Source organism: Convolutriloba macropyga, chromosome 2 (assembly GCF_964194025.1).
Source record: "Convolutriloba macropyga chromosome 2, txConMacr16.3, whole genome shotgun sequence".
NCBI classification, from domain to species: domain Eukaryota; kingdom Metazoa; phylum Xenacoelomorpha; order Acoela; family Convolutidae; genus Convolutriloba; species Convolutriloba macropyga.
This window is the reverse complement of record NC_134469.1, coordinates 36478306-36498709: the sequence shown is the minus strand read 5'-3', so window position 1 is coordinate 36498709 and position 20404 is coordinate 36478306. Positions and strand designations below refer to the sequence as shown.

At 37.1% G+C, this 20404-nt stretch overlaps 1 protein-coding gene across 1 annotated transcript; it reads left to right on the top strand.

Annotated features, from left to right (window-relative positions):
- The first annotated feature begins 4400 nt into the window (after positions 1–4400).
- On the top strand, positions 4401–20178 carry LOC142358630 (sphingomyelin phosphodiesterase-like). Its single transcript, XM_075410088.1, has 8 exons — positions 4401–5187; positions 5423–5595; positions 7057–7273; positions 15940–16123; positions 16578–16762; positions 17139–17345; positions 17982–18257; positions 19480–20178. Exons 1-8 carry the CDS (start codon positions 4677–4679, stop codon positions 19710–19712), a joined length of 1986 nt encoding a protein of 661 aa, XP_075266203.1. The 5' UTR covers positions 4401–4676; the 3' UTR covers positions 19713–20178.
- The last annotated feature ends 226 nt before the right edge of the window (positions 20179–20404 follow it).

Genomic DNA, 20404 nt, shown 5'->3' with positions numbered 1-20404 from the left:
GATGCTTCTAATAACACTGTTGAAATCATACCATCCTGGGTTGTCATTTTAACTTCGTCCTGATTAAATCTGTCGTCAATATTCGTGTCTTCCAATTTGTGTGGCCTAATACCATGTGCCCTCTTTGCCAAGTAATTAATGGGTGCAATATTATGGAGGCATTTCTCTATTAGTTACTCCACTGAGGCGATGGCAATTGCTCAAAAGACGATACGTTTCAAGCATATATTAATTCTTTATACATGAGTAGAATCAGAGCTAAAAGAGAAAGTTGAGAATCAGAGCTGAACCCATAAGTAAAATCCGCTGGCGCCACCAGTAAAATAGGCACCCACCATTTGTTTATAATTAAACATTATGTATGCATTTGAGTTATTACGTATGCATACTTGTGAATAAGCATTTAGAAAGTACACTCTAAATAATGCATAGGTAATTTTACCTGAACAGTGTGCAGGTAAGGCCATATGCAGGTAAAATTTGCATGCACATTTTTCCCCAAAACTGCTAACCTGCACATCATTCAGGTAAATTACTTGCAAAAAATAATATATTTCATGCTTAATTTTGAAGCAAAAAGTTTTCAGAAAAATGCACTTTGCGAAATTAATTTTTAAGTAATCTTTTCAGGCAGGAAAACGTTTATATGGAGCCTCTATATGATTATTGCAAGGTTATTGCAAATGATCTGTATTATATTTTACTTTTTTATTTTTGAAAATCTTTTGTCTTAACCTTTTGAAATTCCTAATTGTTCTGGGACCTTTGTATTATACAAGATCTTTTTATATTCAAAAAAGTACAAACTGGCGAACAACAGTACAAAAATTTGTTGATTTTGTAATTGTGCTTGATTTTTATGCTAAGTTATGCTAAGTGAAGTAAAAAAATATTTAAAAAAGAATTAAGGTAAAAATTTATGCTCTCACTCGTAAATTGAGAAGACCATGAGTGCCAAGCTCCAATTGCTCCCCAGGTTTAGGTCCAGACCCAATTTGATCAGACTATCCAGACTGAAATGAGCTCTGATCAGACTTTCCAGACCAAAGTTACCTCTGATCAGACCTTCCAGACCAAAATGAACTTTCATCAGACTTTCCAGACCAAAATGTCCTCTGATCAGACCGAACCCAGGCCTTTGTCCAGACTATACTGCGCTTATGGTCAGACTCAAATTCAGACCATTGTCCAGACTATATAAAGACTATGATCAGACCTTCAGGACCAAATTGACCGCTTAACAGACTCGATCCAGGGAAATTTTTGATCAGCCAAAGGCAAGCTGAGTTGCAAAGATTGGCCAGCTCTTATTCTAATTAAGACACAGAAATGTGCACCAATTCTGCAAGTATCCGATTTTAGCACTATTCTCATCAAACTTTGCTTGTGGGTAATGGCCAAAGTTTTATTGATCACAGAGAAGAAAGAGATTGTGACACAGGAAAGTTATAACAAAGGAAAGAACTCTTCCACTTTTTTCGGCATGCTCTTGCTCACTGTACAGGTAAATTACCTGAAAAGTTCAGTTGAGTGGTGCAGGTAAATTTCTGAAAGTCTGACTGTTCGGGTAATTTTCAGGTAAATTGTGCAGCAGGACTACATACACATTTCAAGTAAAATTACCTGCAATTGTAGATAAGAGCAGGTACAGTTGAGGTAGTGTGCAGGAACGCCAAATTACATACACAGTTTAAGTGAATTTTCACGTAATTTTACCAACATCTTTTTTAGAGTGCACAACTAGAGGTGGAGGTCTATTAATAATATGTGTATAGCAATATGTGACTGCATATAATGTAAAAATTAACCGAAATTGACCCATATATGGTTGTTGATGCATTTTACTCAGGTCGAGGTGTCAACGCTAAAAATCGCTAAGAAAATGTAAGATTTATACTGAAAACGGTGAAAAGATGAAAAGTTGCAATGTTTGCAAAGAATTCACCGCTTAGAATTGAAAATTTTTACCGCTAAATTTACCGAAGATTTTTTTACCGCAGAAAATGTTGCAAAAAGATGATAGAATAGCGGTGAATACGTTAGAAGTGCTTAAAAAAGATATAACCGCAAATCTTATAAATATTCATGCCGTAAATTACCAAAAACCTTTAACAAAGAAAATAATGCAAAAAGAGTTAAGAATTGCGGTGAATGCGTTGAGAATGTTGAAAGGGAAATTCACAGCTAAAAGCCGTAAACCCCACAAAGTTTCACCGCTAAGTGAGCACAAGTTTCTATCGAAGCAAATTTTAAATTAAATTATGTAAAATTTGAGAAGAATGCGTTCAAAGCGTTAGAAAAATTTGAACGCTTTTGCAACAAATTAAACGTGGCATTATTTACTTTTCGAAGTGATTTGAATTGGAAGCAGTTTTTTAGATATTTTTGCACAGTATGCAATATTTTTTGAAATTTTCATGTCTTTAGAGCATTTGGTTGACAATCAAGCACAATTTGTGGATAGGAGGGGTCAGAACATTATTTGCGAACCCACATTACCGAGTCTCCTTGTTATTAATTATTTTGGCAGCAACCAGCAGACCGATTGAATACTTTTACCGTTTCACTGAATTCTTTCAGTAAAACAACGCATATAATTCACAAAACGGTGTTTCGTTACTGCCTCTACGCCAAATGAGATCAAAATCAAACACTTTCAAACTCAAAAAAAATATCTCTAGGAAAAATTAGGTAGATATTCATCCGTTTTTAGTTACACATAAGCAAGTAATAATAGTGTAATTATTACTTGCGAGTATTTTGGACGTAGTTTCTCTAGAAAAAAGTTATATTTTTATCTGTAAAAATGGTGAGAAGTAAATTCACCCCTATAAACCGCAAATCTCAGGTCAATTTAATGCTAGTAATCACTGTAAATTTTTATCGGTGAAAAATTGTAAGATTCGTGGTTTTCAGCGGTGGAATTTTTATTTTCACCGTCTCCCTATGGTAGCGTTGAATTATTTTTTTTCACCGCTTTAACGGTGAAAAGAAAAAAATTCATCGCTAAAATTGCAAATCTTACAAAAACTCACCGCTAAAAACCGATAATCTTACAAAAATTTACTGTTAAAAACCGCTCTAATTTCACCGCTTTCAACGCATTCATCGCTACAAGATGTGGGCGCTTTGCGGTGAAAATGTTCTTCTTCACCGCTTTTCACCGCAATTTTTATTATCATTTTGACAAAACCTCGACGTGGGCAGGAACGTTATAATGAAAATAAATAACATTTTCAGAAGGAAGCAAAACATTAATCTTTGGGGGTGCCTAAATTTCGGCCCAAATTTTAGATGTTAACAAAAAAATTTACACTTATGAAGCGCATAAAAAGCAGGGCTCTTGGATCTTTTCAACAATTGCCCCCCCCCTTTGGTACCTAGTAGAGAATCGCCTCCCCTTCTGTGCTATACTTTACCACAATATTAGTTGGCCTACAGGTTAGATAGCCGAAAAATGGTTTAAGCGCAATTGCGGACCGCTGTTCACGGCCATGCCTCTCACGCACTGTGGGATGTATTCCGGAAATCGCGGGTCGGTTATCGCGGTGAAGCCGCGACGCGCGCGAAGCGCGCCCACCGACCCGCCAGTCGGAAATTCTTTTCGCTTTGTATTCCAATTCGGCTAATTGCCCTAGCATGGCGCATTTTATTCTATCCAGTTTAACACAGTATGAGCATACACGGATACTTATTACTCGTCTCTGATTGGTTAATAAATCACTCGCTTAAATTCTATTCAAGAATAGCCACCCCTTTTGCAAAAGGGGGGGCAATTGTTGAAAAGATCCGGGCTCTTTTCTGTTATTGCCCCCCCACGTCCATTTGCACCCCCCATTTAAAGCATATTATAGCATATTGTTTCCTTTTCATACACTTACATATACAATTATATACAAACGGCATTTACAATTTAATTATGCCGCGAAGTTTTGAAATTAAGACGTATACGGTAATTGAACTTTGCTTATATTGTAAGCAGACAAAGAATAATCCTTGTTTTTAATATTTTGCGCTTTTCTTTCACAGGAATAGCTCTATGGTACTAATTTTTTTGACAACCGGAAACAAAAATTCATCCATTCGTCTACCGGTAACGGCAATTTATTATGACTGAAATAAGGGAACTCTTAAGGACCAAAAACTACATATTTGGGGGGTGCAAATAGACTGGCTATATAAGGCTGGGGGGGGGGGGCAATAACAGAAAAGAGCCAAAAGCAGTATATATTAAATGATAGCTTTCTTGAGCTAGTATTTGTTCCAGCACGTTTGCCTTTAAATCGTTGCTGCTTTGCATACTACGCTTTATAAGCAAGTTCAACACAGGACAAAACGTGTACTGTTTTTTTAGTACAGTACACGTTTTAAGCATCTTTACTGCATGCACAATTTTTAAGCTCCGCTACCACAAATTGTTAATATTTGCAAATATGCGTCATTTAGTACGCATGCATGATTTGCTTGAGTAAGCATAATACACTTCAAATAAATGATACGTTGTTGTCTTATTAAACATGTAAGAATGTCACACAAGTTTACAAGGTTTGCACAGTATCTTGGTAATAGCTGAGGTGTTGTGGAAGTCGCCCTGTTCTGCCTTTATGACTTGTTATGAACATACCACACATCACGTGATGAGTTAATATCTTGTTTGCTCGCGTACAGCTAAACCAATGAACGGAGCGGATATGGGCATTAAATCATTTCATACGCGTTTATCACAGCAGAGAGAGGCAAGAATTATGAAATACATATCAGTATTTGTGATTATCAGTGTCGTAATTGCAATCAAACTTACGTATTCGGCCAACACCAAAAACAATGCCTCGCTTTTCTTGAAATTGGAACCCAAAAATGGCGAAAAGGCCGACAAAACAAACGATCAAGAGCCAGACGAAATCGGCCACCCAAATAGCAAGCCAGTACAGACTATTAATGCTGCGGACAGTGCAGAAAATAAAGTTCAGTCTACGAAGGCTGGACTGAAACCTGAGGAGAACCAGAACTTTGGAAAGAAAGCAGAAAATGGAACAAAACCGCTTTTGGATAAAAAGGAAGCATTGGAGACATTGCGTGAAAGGATGAAGGGGAGGAATGTTTCAACATTTACTTGTGACACTTGCATGATTCTGACCAAGTACATGTCTGAGTTGCTGGAAAAGGGATTCACAGAGAAAGCCATCGGTGAGTTCATTAGTTCAATTACCAGTAATCAGCCATTTTTAGTTTTTAAATTCGCTTTTCTCCCTGAAAGCGATAAAGTAGTGTTAATTTGCACCGGGGTTTCTGCAGGATCTAACTCTATTGTACTAATTATATAACAAATAAAAATCGGCGGGGTGAAATGACAGAAGGGTGAATTAGTCAGTTTAAATGATAAGGGTGAAAAGCAGTTATTTTGTGTGGTTGTTGAGTGTAGCAGAGATGGCTGTGGAGTACTGCAAGTGGACAGACATGTTCAGTGTTAGGGTGTGTACTCTGGCCATTGGGGAGTGGAAGGAGACCTTCTTCTGGATCCTGGGCCACAGTGTATTCCGGCCAGCAGACCTCTGTGGCCTCTTTTCAGACTCATGCGGGCAGCCTGTATACCCTGTTAGTCGTGCACTCGCGTTGTATGCTTTCGACATCATCCGTAACACTCAATTATAATATTATTATTTTTATTACCTGTAATTGTTCGATCATACAATTATGGGCTCTTTCTTTTTCTCCCTTCCCTCTCAATCACTAAGTTACAGTGCAATTATGGTACTGACTAAACTTTAGTCAGTACCATAATTGGACAGTAAATTTTGAAAACAGATTTTTTTAAACAAGTAAATTGAAAATATAACCCAGGGGTTAAATATTACAAGTTTAAAATGTTATATACAAAGTTAGTACAATGTTAAAAATCAAAATTAGCGGTTCGATTTTTTTAAAGGTAAAAATAACTTTTGAAGCCACCAAGGTTCCTTTCCAACGGTAAAAGTTTGAATTGTTGGAGCAGATGCTGTTTTAACATGCGTTTAAACTGTGAGCGTGATGTGATAGTCCGGACTTCACGCGGAAGTTTATTCCATTTTTGGATGCTTCTTCGTTGTAATTATCGACTGCTCGACCTTAGGAGAATTACCTGTTCAGTTCTGTTGTTTTTTCTTACTAAGACATTACCACTTAAAAAAAAACTCTCAGTGCCCTCTGATTTCAATATTGAAATATCATTCCTAAGTTTTGAAACACTCATCTCGCTTATTAAAAGTTCTGCAGGTAAAATGTCAGATTTTACTAAGAGATCTCTAGATCTCGCAAACTTTTTTCTCATATAGCCAACTTTAATTCCCCAATTGATTTGTCGATTAATTCGCTGCATTGCAGAGAAATTCAAGTTCTGAGAAAATAGAGCACTGAAAGTTAAATGAGAAAGGACTAGGGATTTGAATAGCATCAATCGCGCTTTTAGAGGTAACTGATAACGTATAAGGTATATGGATCTAATTGCTGTGGCCATATTTGATAGGACTTTATTGAGTTGTACATGAAAGTTTAATTTAGAATCAATCATTATACCCAAGTATCTGCAGTGACTTTGTGGCTTAATTTCTTGTCCCCGAAGAACTATTGGATCAAAATTTTCAATTTCTTTCGAGATTAGTAATTTAATCCCCATTCAATTTACCTGGTCACAATTTCTGCGGGCAACTTTTGGGTTTGAAATCTAAAATTGTTTTTGCCTGATTACCATTTTACACTGAACCACTTTAAAGTCTTCGCCCCAATATAATTTTTGGATTTTTTTTTGTTGAAATCTTAAATTAAAGTTACCCTCTACCCTAATTTAAGATTTTTGTTGAAATCTTAAATTAAAGTTACCTTCTACCCTAATATCGTTTTGAGGAAATTTAAACTCGCCACTGGTCCTCAAATTAAGTTCATACAACGGAATGCATCCCTTGAAAACACGTCCCATTCCCATCAAAAGTAAATTGATGCGCTTACATCCTCTCCCATTAGTTCGAATAAATACAAGCGCGTAAACAAAACTAATATCGAAAACTTCCGTTTGTTTTGTAGCCTTCGACTTGGAATCTGACCTTCTCAAACAAGCCAAGACCAACATACAAGCCCATGGAGAGACCTCCCCCCAACTCACCATCACTCCGGGTACTCTTCCTCACAGATATCCACATGGACCCAGACTATGCCACGGGGGCCAAAGTGGACTGTGGGGATCCCCTGTGCTGCAGATCAGTAGACGGAGGTCCCGTGCCAAAGGGCGCACCAAAATGGGGTGAGCAATCAACTAGACAACTGATAATAACAAAAATTTACTTTAACTTGGCCTATATCCGAGAAATAGTGTTCTTTAAAGCTGCCTGAAACAAATCGGACCAAAAACATGAAGAAACCAAAACTTTTTTTAGAAAATATTCTTGTAAAAATTTGCACAATTGTAAAATTGTTCGAAAAAATTCTCAGTTTCTTCAAAGACAAATTGTCAGTAGACAATTTCTTTATCAGAACAGTAGCACCAATTGTAAGAAATTATTTACATGAAAACTCTCCGCAATGATATTTTATTTGAAATAAATTAAATGCGTCATTAACAATGAAATTCCGCTGTTCAAAGATTTCCACAATGCTTTAACTTGAATTGGTGGCCCGTCCTCAAGCGCTACAGCGCAAAATCTCGATAAGCATTTATTAAGCATTTATCTCGATATTGCAAAAGCGTTCGATACATTAAATCACAATGCAATTTTGTTGAAGCTTATTAATTTTGGATTTGATAACCAATTTCTCAGGTTTTTTGCAGATTATTTATCGAATAGAATGCAGTGCGTATATGTTAAAGATGAGTATTCGTCAGAGTTAAATTTTACGATTATTTTCGCTGTGTACATTAACGACCTTCCATCTGTATTGGAGAACAGCACATATCTTTTTGCCGATGACACAAAAATTAATGGAAGTCAATTGAATTTATTTTCGCTACAAAACGATAAACACAGCTATCAAATGGTCAAAAGAAAACAGGTTGGAATCCAACAATGCAAAGTTTGAAGCTATATGTTTTGATGCAAAAAAGTTAGATCAGTGTAGTGTCCACTTGTATGCAGATGATACAGAAGTTACATGCAAATTTTCGGTGAATGATCTTGGTATAGTTATTACTAATAATTTGAAATGGGACAGTCATATCAATCAGCGGCTATCGAAGGCACAACAAAAGCTTTTTTTCTTGAAGAGAAACGTTCCCTTTTTTACAAATTCGAGAGTAAAAGTAAGTTTATACAAAAGTTACATTTTATCAATTCTCCTTTACGCGTCAAATGTATGGTTCTCGAATTGGCTAAACTGCAAAAACTAGAAAAGATGCAAAGACGAGCGCTAAAGTGGGCTTGGAATAAGAAGTTTTTAACCGTTAGTGACTACAATCAGAGCCTCATTTACAACAATTTGTTGCCAATCAGTTTTCTTTTGGTTCGAAATGATCTTCTTATGCTGAACAAAATTTACAACTGTGATACTGCCCTTAAGTTTGATGATTATTTGAAAATTTTCAAGAGACCACGCAGTAACCGTCCTGCAGCAAAACAGTTTTTGAGGAGAAATTTTAATTGAACGAAATCAGTCAAATTGGAAGAGTATTTTGTTTTGAGAGCTGTGAAATATGCAAATGTTCTCATCCAACAAAATGACATCTCAACTTTGACTGGACATGTCCAACAGCGTTATTTCTGAACTTTATTAGCTGAACTTTCTGTTGAAATGAAAACCTGTGAACTTTAAATACTATCAGTATCCTGTTAATTGGTCCTGTTTTTTGTAATTAATGAACAAAGTGATTCCCACATCGCGGGTACCAAGTCAATTTAATAATAATTATAATAAATTAATTTCAAATTTGCAGCTGAACAGGAGGAATTACAATGGAGCTTGTGTAAGCGCAAATATTCGTCATTTCAGCTATCGCACCTAAAACAATCGTGGCCTATTGTTAGGATTAAGGTTTAGAAAAAATAAATTGATATATCATTCGAGTACAAGTCTAGCTGGGAGGACAGTTGCCGCAAACAAATTGCCAATTCTTTCGAGCACGAAGCCAGAAAGTTGCAGAGAATATCAAATTGAAAAAAGAAAGCCTTTTTCGGGATTAAAATTTACGCGTTCCACAGTTGCCCAAAACACGAACAGAAATACCTAGATTGGTAAATCTCAAAATTTTAAGTCCAAGTCAAGCCATTCGACAATGAGGGTAAATGGAGAACTCATATTGAGAGCACAGTGGAAAACCATTCTGTTGCAATTAACCTTAAAATGTGAAGAAGAAGTTTTACAAAAATCTGTCAACAGATTTAGAGTCGGCAGAAATTTCAAAAACATTCAGCCTACAACTAACATCTCGAATTTGATTTCCAGTAAGGACATTAAAAAGGGACTTCTACGAAAGAAAAGCTGTGTTTATGAGGAAAACATATGCAGATTTCTTTTTAAATTCGTGTGTTTTAAGATGCTGCCTGTCGCGCCACAGTTTTCCTGAAAATTAAAAAAATAAAAACTGAAAACTGTCATCAGAATTTTTAAGTGAGCAGAATTATAATCATAGCTATCAGCTCAACCAATTGGGGACACATGAGAAATGTGAATAACTGTCTCTTCTTCAGAGTACCGTTGAAGCAGAAAATTAAAAACCTAAGAAGTAGAAACAATTTTACTTTTGTTGATTGCGATTCTCAAAATGTCAGCTATACGTCACAAAATACACATCACAATGCAGGTACAAAATTCATTTCACAAGCACAGTCCGAAATAATTGATTATGGCTTTTGAACTTTGAGGTGCTATGCAAGACTATCTCGTCAGCACATTGTCATGCGATGATGTGACCAGGTGCATGAAATGATATAACTAATGAAAAAGAAAGAACTCAAACGCGCCCTAACAACTTTTATAGTGGACAGTGTTTGAAATAGGTGTACTTGTTTGTCTTCAAACAATTTATACGATAATACCATCACTGCAATTGTATAGAAGACGTATCATTATCTTTATCAAAATGGCAGAAAAACTAAACTGCATTCATCCGAAGCTAACTCGATATTGTAAAACAAATAACCGGCAAAACCAATTCCGATTTGAGCGAAAACAAAAATTGTTTTCAAGTTTTCTTCAGCACAAATATTGAAAAGAAAATAATTATGAAGAGTTGTCTAATCATTGTGCTAGTACGGTTGAAAGAACAAAGCTGAAACAAACAAAATGGATCAAGTTAAGTTAAGAAATTTAGAAGAAGAATTTCAGAGAAAAAAACCGGTTCACCAGAAAAATAGTCAGAGAAATCTTTTCAAGAGGGCAGTTCTAAAATTTTCTTGACTGCTCTTTGAGATAAACTGAAGTAACATTGAAGTATCATAATTGATTATCCCTACAGCATATCGTCGCTCAAAGGTCCCACCCGGTACCCACAAGGTAACAATCAATAAAAATGAATCTCAACCGTGGTCATACCGTGCTCAACCGGCGCGAATTTCGTAGTGATCAGTACTTGAAACAGGCGTACATGTTTGTCCTCTCAGGCATTCATTCTGACGGATCCATCAACGGGTTTGCTGAGAAGGTTTATTGCCCTCTCTATCTCTTGAAACTAAATTGTAGGAGCATTAAATTGATTTCATTGACATTAACTCGATTTACAAAAGAGCAATAGAGAAAACTATTTCCATCTTCTCTAAAAACAAACACTCTCTGTAGGTTATTCTTCACAAAATTGTGAAGGAGTTTGTCAGCTGAACAAATTGGGGCACGACAAGAATTTTAACACTTGCTCGGTCCTCAGAGTATGGTTGCCATAGAAATGAAGAAACAAAAAAGATTTAATTTAATCAAGTTAAAAGCAGAAAGTTTTTTTGCGAACTGAAACTAAAAAAAACATGCAGTACAGTCTTAGTCCTTTCTAACTTTGACCACGTTCCAACCAAAGATATTCTGTTCTTTAATGCTACCAAAGGAATGACACACAAAAGAGATAATTTTGATATTTTTATTGTCTAGAAAAACACACTAAAACGCTTCTCAACCCTGGTGGTAACGAGATTTATAGTCAACTGTATATGAAATAACGGACATGTGGATTCCGCCATTTTGTGGATTTATGCCATCACAATATGTGCTTGGAAGTCATATCGGATCCATCGCTGGGAACAAAAACAAGCAGACGAAGCAAAAAGCACTAATCCGAGAACAAAATCATTTCATAAATCTAAAAATTTTAAGTCCAAGGCAAGCCATTCGCCATTGAGGGGAAATGAAGAACTCATATTGAGAGCACGGTGAAAACCATTCTGTTGCCATTAACCTTAAATTGTGAAGAAGAAGTTCTACCAAAATCTGTCGACAGGTTTAGAGTCGGCAGAAATTTCAAAAACATTCAGCCTACAACTAACATCTCGAATTTCATTTCCAGTAAGGACATTGAAAGGGACTTCTACGAAAGAAAAGCTGTGTTTATGAGGAAAACGTATGCAGATTTCTTTATAAATTCGTCTGTTTTAAGCTGCTGCCTGTCGCGCAACAGTTTTCCTGAAAATTAAAAAAATAAAAACTGAAAACTGTCATCAGAACTTTTAAGTCAGCAGAATTATAATCATAGCTATCAGCTCAACCAATTGGGGACACATGAGAAATGTGAATAACTGTCTCTTCTTCAGAGTACCGTTGAAGCAGAAAATTAAAAACCTAAGAAGTAGAAACAATTTTACTTTTGTTGATTTCGGTTCTCAAAATGTCAGCTATACATCACAAAATACACATCACAATTCAGGCACAAAATTCATTTCACAAGCACAGTCCGAAATAATTTATTATGGCTTTTGAACTTTGAGGTGCTATGTAAGACTATCTCGTCATGCGATGATGTGACCAGGTGCATGAAATGATATAACTAATGAAAAAGAAAGAACTCAAACGCGCCCTAACAACTTTTATAGTGGACAGTGTTTGAAATAGGTGTACTTGTTTGTCTTCAAACAATTTATACGATGATACCATCACTGCAATTGTTTAGAAGACGTATCATTATCTTTATCAAAATGGCAGAAAAACTAAACTGCATTCATCCGAAGCTAACTCGATATTGTAAAACAAATAACCGGCAAAACCAATTCCGATTTGAGCGAAAACAAAAATTGTTTTCAAGTTTTCTTCAGCACAAATATTGAAAAGAAAATAATTATGAAGAGTTGTCTAATCATTGTGCTAGTACGGTTGAAAGAACAAAGCTGAAACAAACAAAATGGATCAAGTTAAGTTAAGAAATTTAGAAGAAGAATTTCAGAGAAAAAAACCGGTTCACCAGAAAAATAGTCAGAGAAATCTTTTCAAGAGGGCAGTTCTAAAATTTTCTTGACTGCTCTTTGAGATAAACTGAAGTAACATTGAAGTATCATAATTGATTATCCCTACAGCATATCGTCGCTCAAAGGTCCCACCCGGTACCCACAAGGTAACAATCAATAAAAATGAATCTCAACCGTGGTCATACCGTGCTCAACCGGCGCGAATTTCGTAGTGATCAGTACTTGAAACAGGCGTACATGTTTGTCCTCTCAGGCATTCATTCTGACGGATCCATCAACGGGTTTGCTGAGAAGGTTTATTGCCCTCTCTATCTCTTGAAACTAAATTGTAGGAGCATTAAATTGATTTCATTGACATTAACTCGATTTACAAAAGAGCAATAGAGAAAACTATTTCCATCTTCTCTAAAAACAAACACTCTCTGTAGGTTATTCTTCACAAAATTGTGAAGGAGTTTGTCAGCTGAACAAATTGGGGCACGAGAAGAACTCTTAACACTTGCTCGGTCCTCAGAGTATGGTTGCAATAGAAATGAAAAAACAAAAAAGATTTAATTTAATCAAGTTAAAAGCAGAAAGTTTTTTTGCGAACTGAAACTAAAAAAACATGCAGTACAGTCTTAGTCCTTTCTAATTTTGACCACGTTCCAACCAAAGATATTCTGTTCTTTAATGCTACGAAAGGAATGCACACAAAAGAGATAATTTTGATCTTATTATTGTCTAGAAAAACACACTAAAACGCTTCTCAGCCCTGGTGGTAACGAGATTTATAGTCAACTGTATATGAAATAACGGACATGTGGATTCCGCCATTTTGTGGATTTATGCCATTACAATATGTGCTTGGAAGACATATCATCGGATCCATCGCTGGGAACAAAAACAGCCAGACGAAGCAAAACGCACTAATCCGAGAATGAAATCATTTTGTAAAGGCGAGTAACCGAAAGAACCGTCTTCGTTCCTGTTTGCAAATTGTAGCAGAAGCTTCTTCTTGATGTACAAGTACAACATGCGTATTCTGAACTTCTGATTCTACTTGAGATATAGTCTCCGCGAAGGTTGGTTCTGTTTTCAAGCTGACCTAATCTATTCTCCAAAGTTGATTGTGGCTCGCTAGAATAGTCTGAATTGACTTTTCAGGTTATATGACAGTAGTGATTAACACCTTTCTGATAAGGAAATTTAGCGGAACCGTCTTCGTCTTATCATTGGCCTTGAAGAGAATAGATACGGGGGTAAATCAGCTATTGCCGGTAGTCTAAATCTGCGTCCCAGTTGTAGTTCAACAGGAGTTTCCCCATGGTTTGCGAAGTGTTGCTATGTGCCATAAGTTTGTGCCCTTTGTAGGAATGCCCCAATTGACGCTTTCAGATAGGAGTGACCTCTTCACTTTCAAAACTGTTTTTTTTCAGCTAGACCTTTTAATCATGGACGATAGATAGGTAATCCCTTTTTCTTAATTCCCATTCGTTCAAACCGCTGTTTACAATCACCATATGCAAAATTGTAACCCTTATCAGATACATATGACATTTACCTCTTCGTCAAGTTAAATTTCACAGTAGGTGTCTGATGTGTCAAAATTGTCAAGGAATGACATCCCATGAAGATTATGGTAGATCGCCTCCAAATCCGGTATTAGGTAGTTCTCATCCATCACCTTGCTATTGACATGTAATTCAAGTTCACGCAAAGCGTGAGTTCTCCACTCTCATTTTGTTGCCACACAAGTGGTAATTCATTAGTAACTACTCCTGACTGCACAGGGTCCAGGATGCGATGCCAGACCATCAGTTTTAGTTTTTCCTTGACCTTGTCTTGGGGAGTTAGAGGATTTTTCCTTGCTTTGCAAAAATTTTGACAGTGATCTTGGTGTCAACTTTACATGAATATTGTTAGCCTTCACAGCAGACAGGTGTTGGATTGTGATTTTGTTTACACCGTGGTGGGGCAGGTCTCTTCCAAATATATCCAAATTTTTTATCAGCATTCACAACTGCTGGTTGTCTTGTGTGTGGCTGCTTCATATTCATTCAATGTCACATGTAAGTGACCGGACAAATATTATTGGCTTACCATCGTAAGCTTCGGGATGTATTAGCTTACCACCAAACTAAGGTTCACCAAGCTCAATCCACGTTTTGGATGAAAAAACGTTGCTATCCGCACCTTTATCTAATACATTTATATTTTGCAGTTATTAAATAAGATATATTCCAATGTCGCAGTTAAGCTAAAGATTTGTTCTTTTGTGTGAAAACTTCCCATCTCTGATCCTGAATTGATGCTTGTACTAGAGAACCGTTTTCTTGCTGACAAAAATATTGTTGGGATTTGCTTCTGCACGTTCTTGAGAAGTGTCTCCCTTTTCACATGTTTGTCACATTTTTGTCCAGGGCAGGAAAAGGTTTAATACATTGTGATTTACCTGCAAGAATGTACCTACAACAGTTGGCACCCTAACAATCTAGTACATATATTGTTGCTTTTGTTCCATGTGAGTTTTTCGTTTGCTTTCCGAAAGTTTTTTTTGAAGTTGTACACAACTTCTTCTGCTACAATAAAAGGCTTATTACTTGATGGCGTGCTTGCAAAAGCTACTCATTGACTTCGAACCAATAAACCATCGGTCACTTCTACAACGGATTTTGTTGGATTTCTTTGCCTATTGTCTCGTAGAGTAAATTTTGCTTCGGCTTCCCTCAATCCTGAGCTTAGGAAGTGTGCTTTGTTGTCGAAAACTAAGGAAAAGATTCGGTACCTATAAGTCCATTATGGTACCATTGGTTCTGATCTCATCCTCTTTCTTCTCTCTGGGGCATGTCGCCACAAAGGATGTGGTGAACACAGAAGTTGGCTCACTACTTTGCATATTGAGTGGTTATGTCGGTCGTTAGACTAGACAGCATTGTCGTGGCCTCTAACACGGTTCCAAATTTCAAAAAATTAGATTTTAAATTAATTTGTGAACTGAAATTATACAAAAATTAGCTCGTTTTGTAGTAATTATCTATGAAAAAATATACTGAGAAAATCTAGATTGGCTAAAAATATTTTACATGATTGACATGCGAAAAGATTTGTTCTAAATTCCGGATGTGATTTTCCATTTGTGTTATATTTTGTGAGAATCGTATATGGCATTGGTACAATTGAGTTCGTCAATTGAGGTCAGTGGAAGTCAGAATCAGATTTCAATAGGTAAGGCTTTATCTTACGACACCTGATTTGATAGTTAAATAAGATATTGATAGCGCCAAGACAAATTTAGATTTAGAATCAAAGTTAGTTTTGTGGCAACTATCTATCGACGCATCAATAGATTTCATCAGGTAAGTTCTTTTTGTTTCCGAAATTTTAACAAAGAAAGCTTCTATCTTTCTTGAAGTTCTTTCAAAACCATCATAGCAACAGTTTCTTTGTCGAGCTGCAATGAAATCAAAAGCTTTTTGAAAAGTAAACCCACTGAGCAGCTTAAACTATGATATCTCTAATAGCTTCTCGAAAAGTAACTCGACAGAAGTCGACAATAGGTGACACCCATTTAACATTCGATAGCTTTGATTCTAAAGGGTTTCTTTTCATGTTGTAGGTGCACTTGGGTTATGTGATGTGCCTCCGAGAACTCTGCACTCTCTGTTTGAGCAGCTGCGCGCAGATGGAGAGAAATTTGACCTTGTCATGTTCACAGGGGATATTGCACCACACGACGTGTACAATCAGACAATAGACACTCAGTTATATGTCTACAACTTAACATACTCTATGCTCATGAAGTGAGTGCCCTCTTCACTCGTAGCTTCATAATAGAATTGACAAAATTTTTGGCTTTCCGATAGGGGAGGAGGAGGTAGCGAGTAGTTTTTAAGTTTGAGCTCAAGTATGCATATTATATACTTACAGTGGTACTAAAGCTGTACTACTCCGTAAAGTCTCCTGCTAAGCAGCCTGTTGTATTTACTTGTTGACGAGCAATTCTATTTAATCTTGTTTGTCTGTTTTTCTTTTGTTGCCTAACACGCCTACCTGGTTTCTACTTTTTGTGGGCAAATATCTCCGAGTAAGTGAAATAAATTAATGTTATTTAGTTAACAGCAGAGAGGTTCAGAAGGCTCACAGAGATTGTTGCGGGAACCTAAAATGGTCAATAGGATACGGTCAATATCCGTCTCTGGTAATGAAAGGAAAAGTAATAGACAAAAGATCCTAGCAAATTATTGTTGTGCTCAGGTATTTCCCAGACACTCCAGTGCTTTCTGTCCTTGGCAACCACGAGAGCAACCCGGTAGACCAGTTCATTCCACCCAACATGGGGCCGGGGGAGCTATCTCGACCAATGGACTGGCTCTATTCAGCCTTTGTTCACAACACAAGACGGTGGATGCCACAGTCAACAGCAAACACGATGCAAAAAGGTTTGCTTAGCGAAAACGTTTTTGTCGCAAATATAATTCCCATCATTTTTGCACTGAATATTTCCCATTAAAAAAACTTCTCGGTCGAATGCTTTGTTTGCACCTATCCTACCTCTATGCAATTTCGTTGAATCTCTTACAAAAACAGAAATAACGGTCATTCCGTTTTTCTATATGCACACAAATCTTAACAATCTAGAATCGAATCGCAATTAGAGTCGGATCACAGAAAGCACTCACAATTAAACTACTAGGAACCATAAGTTTTGAGTAAGTGTTTCATCCAAGCAAAGACCGTTGAATATTCTCACGTAACGTCTAACATTCTAACGTTTAAATAGTCATGTATGCTTGACTGGGTATTTGGTTGGCACAGGTGGGTTCTGGTCGTGGCAGGTGTTACCTGGGCTGAAGGTGATAGGAGTGAACACAAACTATGGGATGCATGCCAACTGGTACATGCGCATCACCAACCAGGATGTGGTGCACCAGGTCCAGTGGCTGATCGAGGAGCTGCAACATGCCGAGGATCAAGGACTCCGAGTGTGGATTTTGCAACACCATCCTGTCCCCGATGTCCCAGGTATATTTGCCAAATAACATTTGTCCGTGTTCTTATTGCCAAGAAACGTCACTCGACAGTTCCCGGCCTCACAGAATGTCTCTCAAGCGCCGTATGTATTAATGTAATCTGCAATTTATACAACCTTTGAAAATTCGAATCTTATCTAATCTAATATAACACTTAGTCCGAGTATGAGATATTCATTTCAGTGTAAAGCAATCATCATCTTTTTAGGATCGAGCTAAAAGACACTAGGAGCCCTTGACGCGTTTATCAGAGTAATGCTGTTAGTGCTATCTTTTGCCCGTCATACCAAAAAGAAGTTAAATTGCTATTTCAGGCAAAAGATGACCTAGGATTCATTCTGAAAACATTTTGAAGCCAGAACATGAGTCGCTCTGGTAATTCTGTTTAGAAGAAAATTTATGAAACAATTACTGACAATTATGAAACAAAAATTTATGAAACAAATACCAGAACTTGTCACTCACAAACAATTAATGAAAGTGGCACGACAGCAGCTTTAGATTTTTGGCGCTGTTTTTATGATTGAATCTTTCTTTCATCAAACCTTTTGGATTGCGCTGTGTTAAAAACAACGCATACTTTGATTTCACTGAAAACAGAAGAGGTTGAAGTTGAGGCGTTGTTTAGAATTTCTGAAGTGGTACAACAAAGTGCTGCAGCGTTACTCTGGTTCTATTGCATCAATGTTCTACGGTCACACTCACCTGGACGACCTCAGAGTGTACCTGGACTCCAGTCAGGACAACAAACCAGTACTCTCCGGCAAGATTGGAGCAGGAGTTACTGGGTATCATAGTGACTACAGAACTAACTTCGGTTATCAGATTGTGACTACAGACGGCGTGCGAGACAAATCCACGTTCGGTGTGCTAAATATTGAAGCCAGGATCCTTAACTTAACAGGTGTGTTAAAGTACCCTAGTCGAGATCTACACTTTACGAAAAGACCCAAAGAGTCAGGGGAGGTGATATTGACCCAAATTACGCGGTCGAGCACATACCTAAAGTCAATTCAAACTCTTTTTTTATGGGTCTATTACATGGCCTTTTCACAGATGAAAACGGTCGAGCTCACACTTTTAATGGGTCGAGTCATAGACTGATGGTCTGATCATGGACTATTATAGCCAAGACAAAAAACTTTTCATGGGCCAATGTATCCAACAAAATTAGTTCTTTTAATGGATCAATAAAATTTTATTAGATTTTGTTTTACAAAATGTGTGATTTTAAAAATCTAAAAATATAAGAAGAAAAATAATAGCATTTTTCATGGGTTTTCAATTTCAGCCCAGTTTTCCCGAACAAGGCTAGCCTTAACGATGAGGCGGAAATATTCGACTAGGGTATGCCATCATTAGTAATAGAAAATTGTCATAAGACTCTCAAATCCAAAATTTCAAAATTTAACAGGGATATTTTCAACAATTGCCCCCCCCTTTTGGTACCTAGTAGAGAACGCCACCCCTTCTGTGCTATACTTTACCGCAATGTTACTTGGCCTACAGTTTAGATAGCCGAATAATAGTTTAAGCGCAATTGCGGACCGCTGTTAATGGCCATGCCTCTCATGCGCTGTGGGATGTAATCCGGAAATCGCGGGTCGGTTATCGCGGCCCACCGACCCGCCAGTCGGCAATTCCTTTCGCTTTGTATTCCGGTTCGGCTAGTTGCCATACCATGGCGTATTTTATTCTATTCAATTTAACATAGTATGAGCATGCGTGAAAAGTTATTAGTCGTCTCAGATTGGTTAATAAATGGCTCGCTTAAATTTTATTCCTTTTGCAAAAGAGGGGGGGGGGGCAATTGTTGAAAAGATCCTTTAACAGAACTGAGAAAACACGAATCTGTTCAAAAAATATTTATACAAATTGGCGCAATGGAGCAAGGGAAACTTTCAGGTTATCAGAACAGTAATGTCAAAAAATTTGCTTAAGCATTACCCGCTATATTGACGGCTGACAAGGCAACATCAGCTCGATTAAAAACTGAATTTTGCCGCTTTAGTAGTTTTTTGCTATAAGTGATATTTCGAGTTTGTCCATAAACAAACCGCACCCGTATAAAGAAAAAAGTTTGCTCTCAGCTGTCTCCTTTCATGATAAAACTGATTGTTGTTCAGAAGCGGCAGAGACAGGTGTTCCTAAGTGGAGGAAAGAGTACAGCATGTGTGAGGAGTACCAGCTGAAAAGTCTCTTCCCAGAAGACTACCAGTCCCTCATTGAGCGGATGAAGGTGAATTCGACTCTGGCGAAGCAGTTCTACTATCGCAAGTACAAGAGCTCAAGGCCATTCGATGCATGCGACGATGCATGTGTCCAATCAACTCTATCTCCATTGACACTCTCTTTATGAACTAAGTTCATATTTACCACTACTTGAAAATATTAATGATGAAAAATTGTACACAGTACACTTCTGAAGATTACTGACTGCTCTAAAGCTTAGCTAGGTACATATTCTCTTCCTCCCGTGATAACTTTTATCATGTGCCTAGGAACACTACACACAGCGTTTTCACATGAACCTGTAGTGCTTTTGTGCATAAGATAAGCCTGTAGAGAATGAAGTGTTTTTCTACCCAAATGATTGCATTTCGAAGTTGATTTTGATGTTAATATAATGCTTAATGATGTGATAATTGAAACAAGTTACCTGGAAATCATTCTCAATGGAGTCAAATACACCAATTCAGCTGCAATGTTAGAGCAATCCCTATATCAGGTAGTTAATTATTTAGTTTGGATTAACGATCGGTTTTTATTTACATATTTGATATTTGATGTACCTTTGTATAGATTTAGCTGTTGCATTAGTTTTATTTTTCTGCCCTGTAACATTCATTATCTGTCATGCGCTTTGTTTCGCAGTCGTATAAAAAAGGTCATATTCAAAGTTTTCTTTTCACCATCAATGAAACAGGGGCATTTATGTATGCTACTGTCAACTCAAATTGAGCTCAAAATTAAAAATGGTTCAGAATTTTGGTTAAAAATTTTTACTCCCACCTTCGATCTCTACAATCTTCTTCAGCTATCACGTTTAGA

Excerpts from the sequence above, each read along its gene's own strand:
- LOC142358630 (XM_075410088.1), top strand. The coding sequence starts at position 4,677 with ATGAACGGAGCGGATATGGGCATTAAATCATTTCATACGCGTTTATCA. Across the intron at positions 5,596-7,056 it reads GCGGGCAGCCTGTATACCCT|CCTTCGACTTGGAATCTGAC; the intron begins GTTAGTCGTGCA and ends TTTGTTTTGTAG. Across the intron at positions 17,346-17,981 it reads TCCTGTCCCCGATGTCCCAG|AATTTCTGAAGTGGTACAAC; the intron begins GTATATTTGCCA and ends GGCGTTGTTTAG.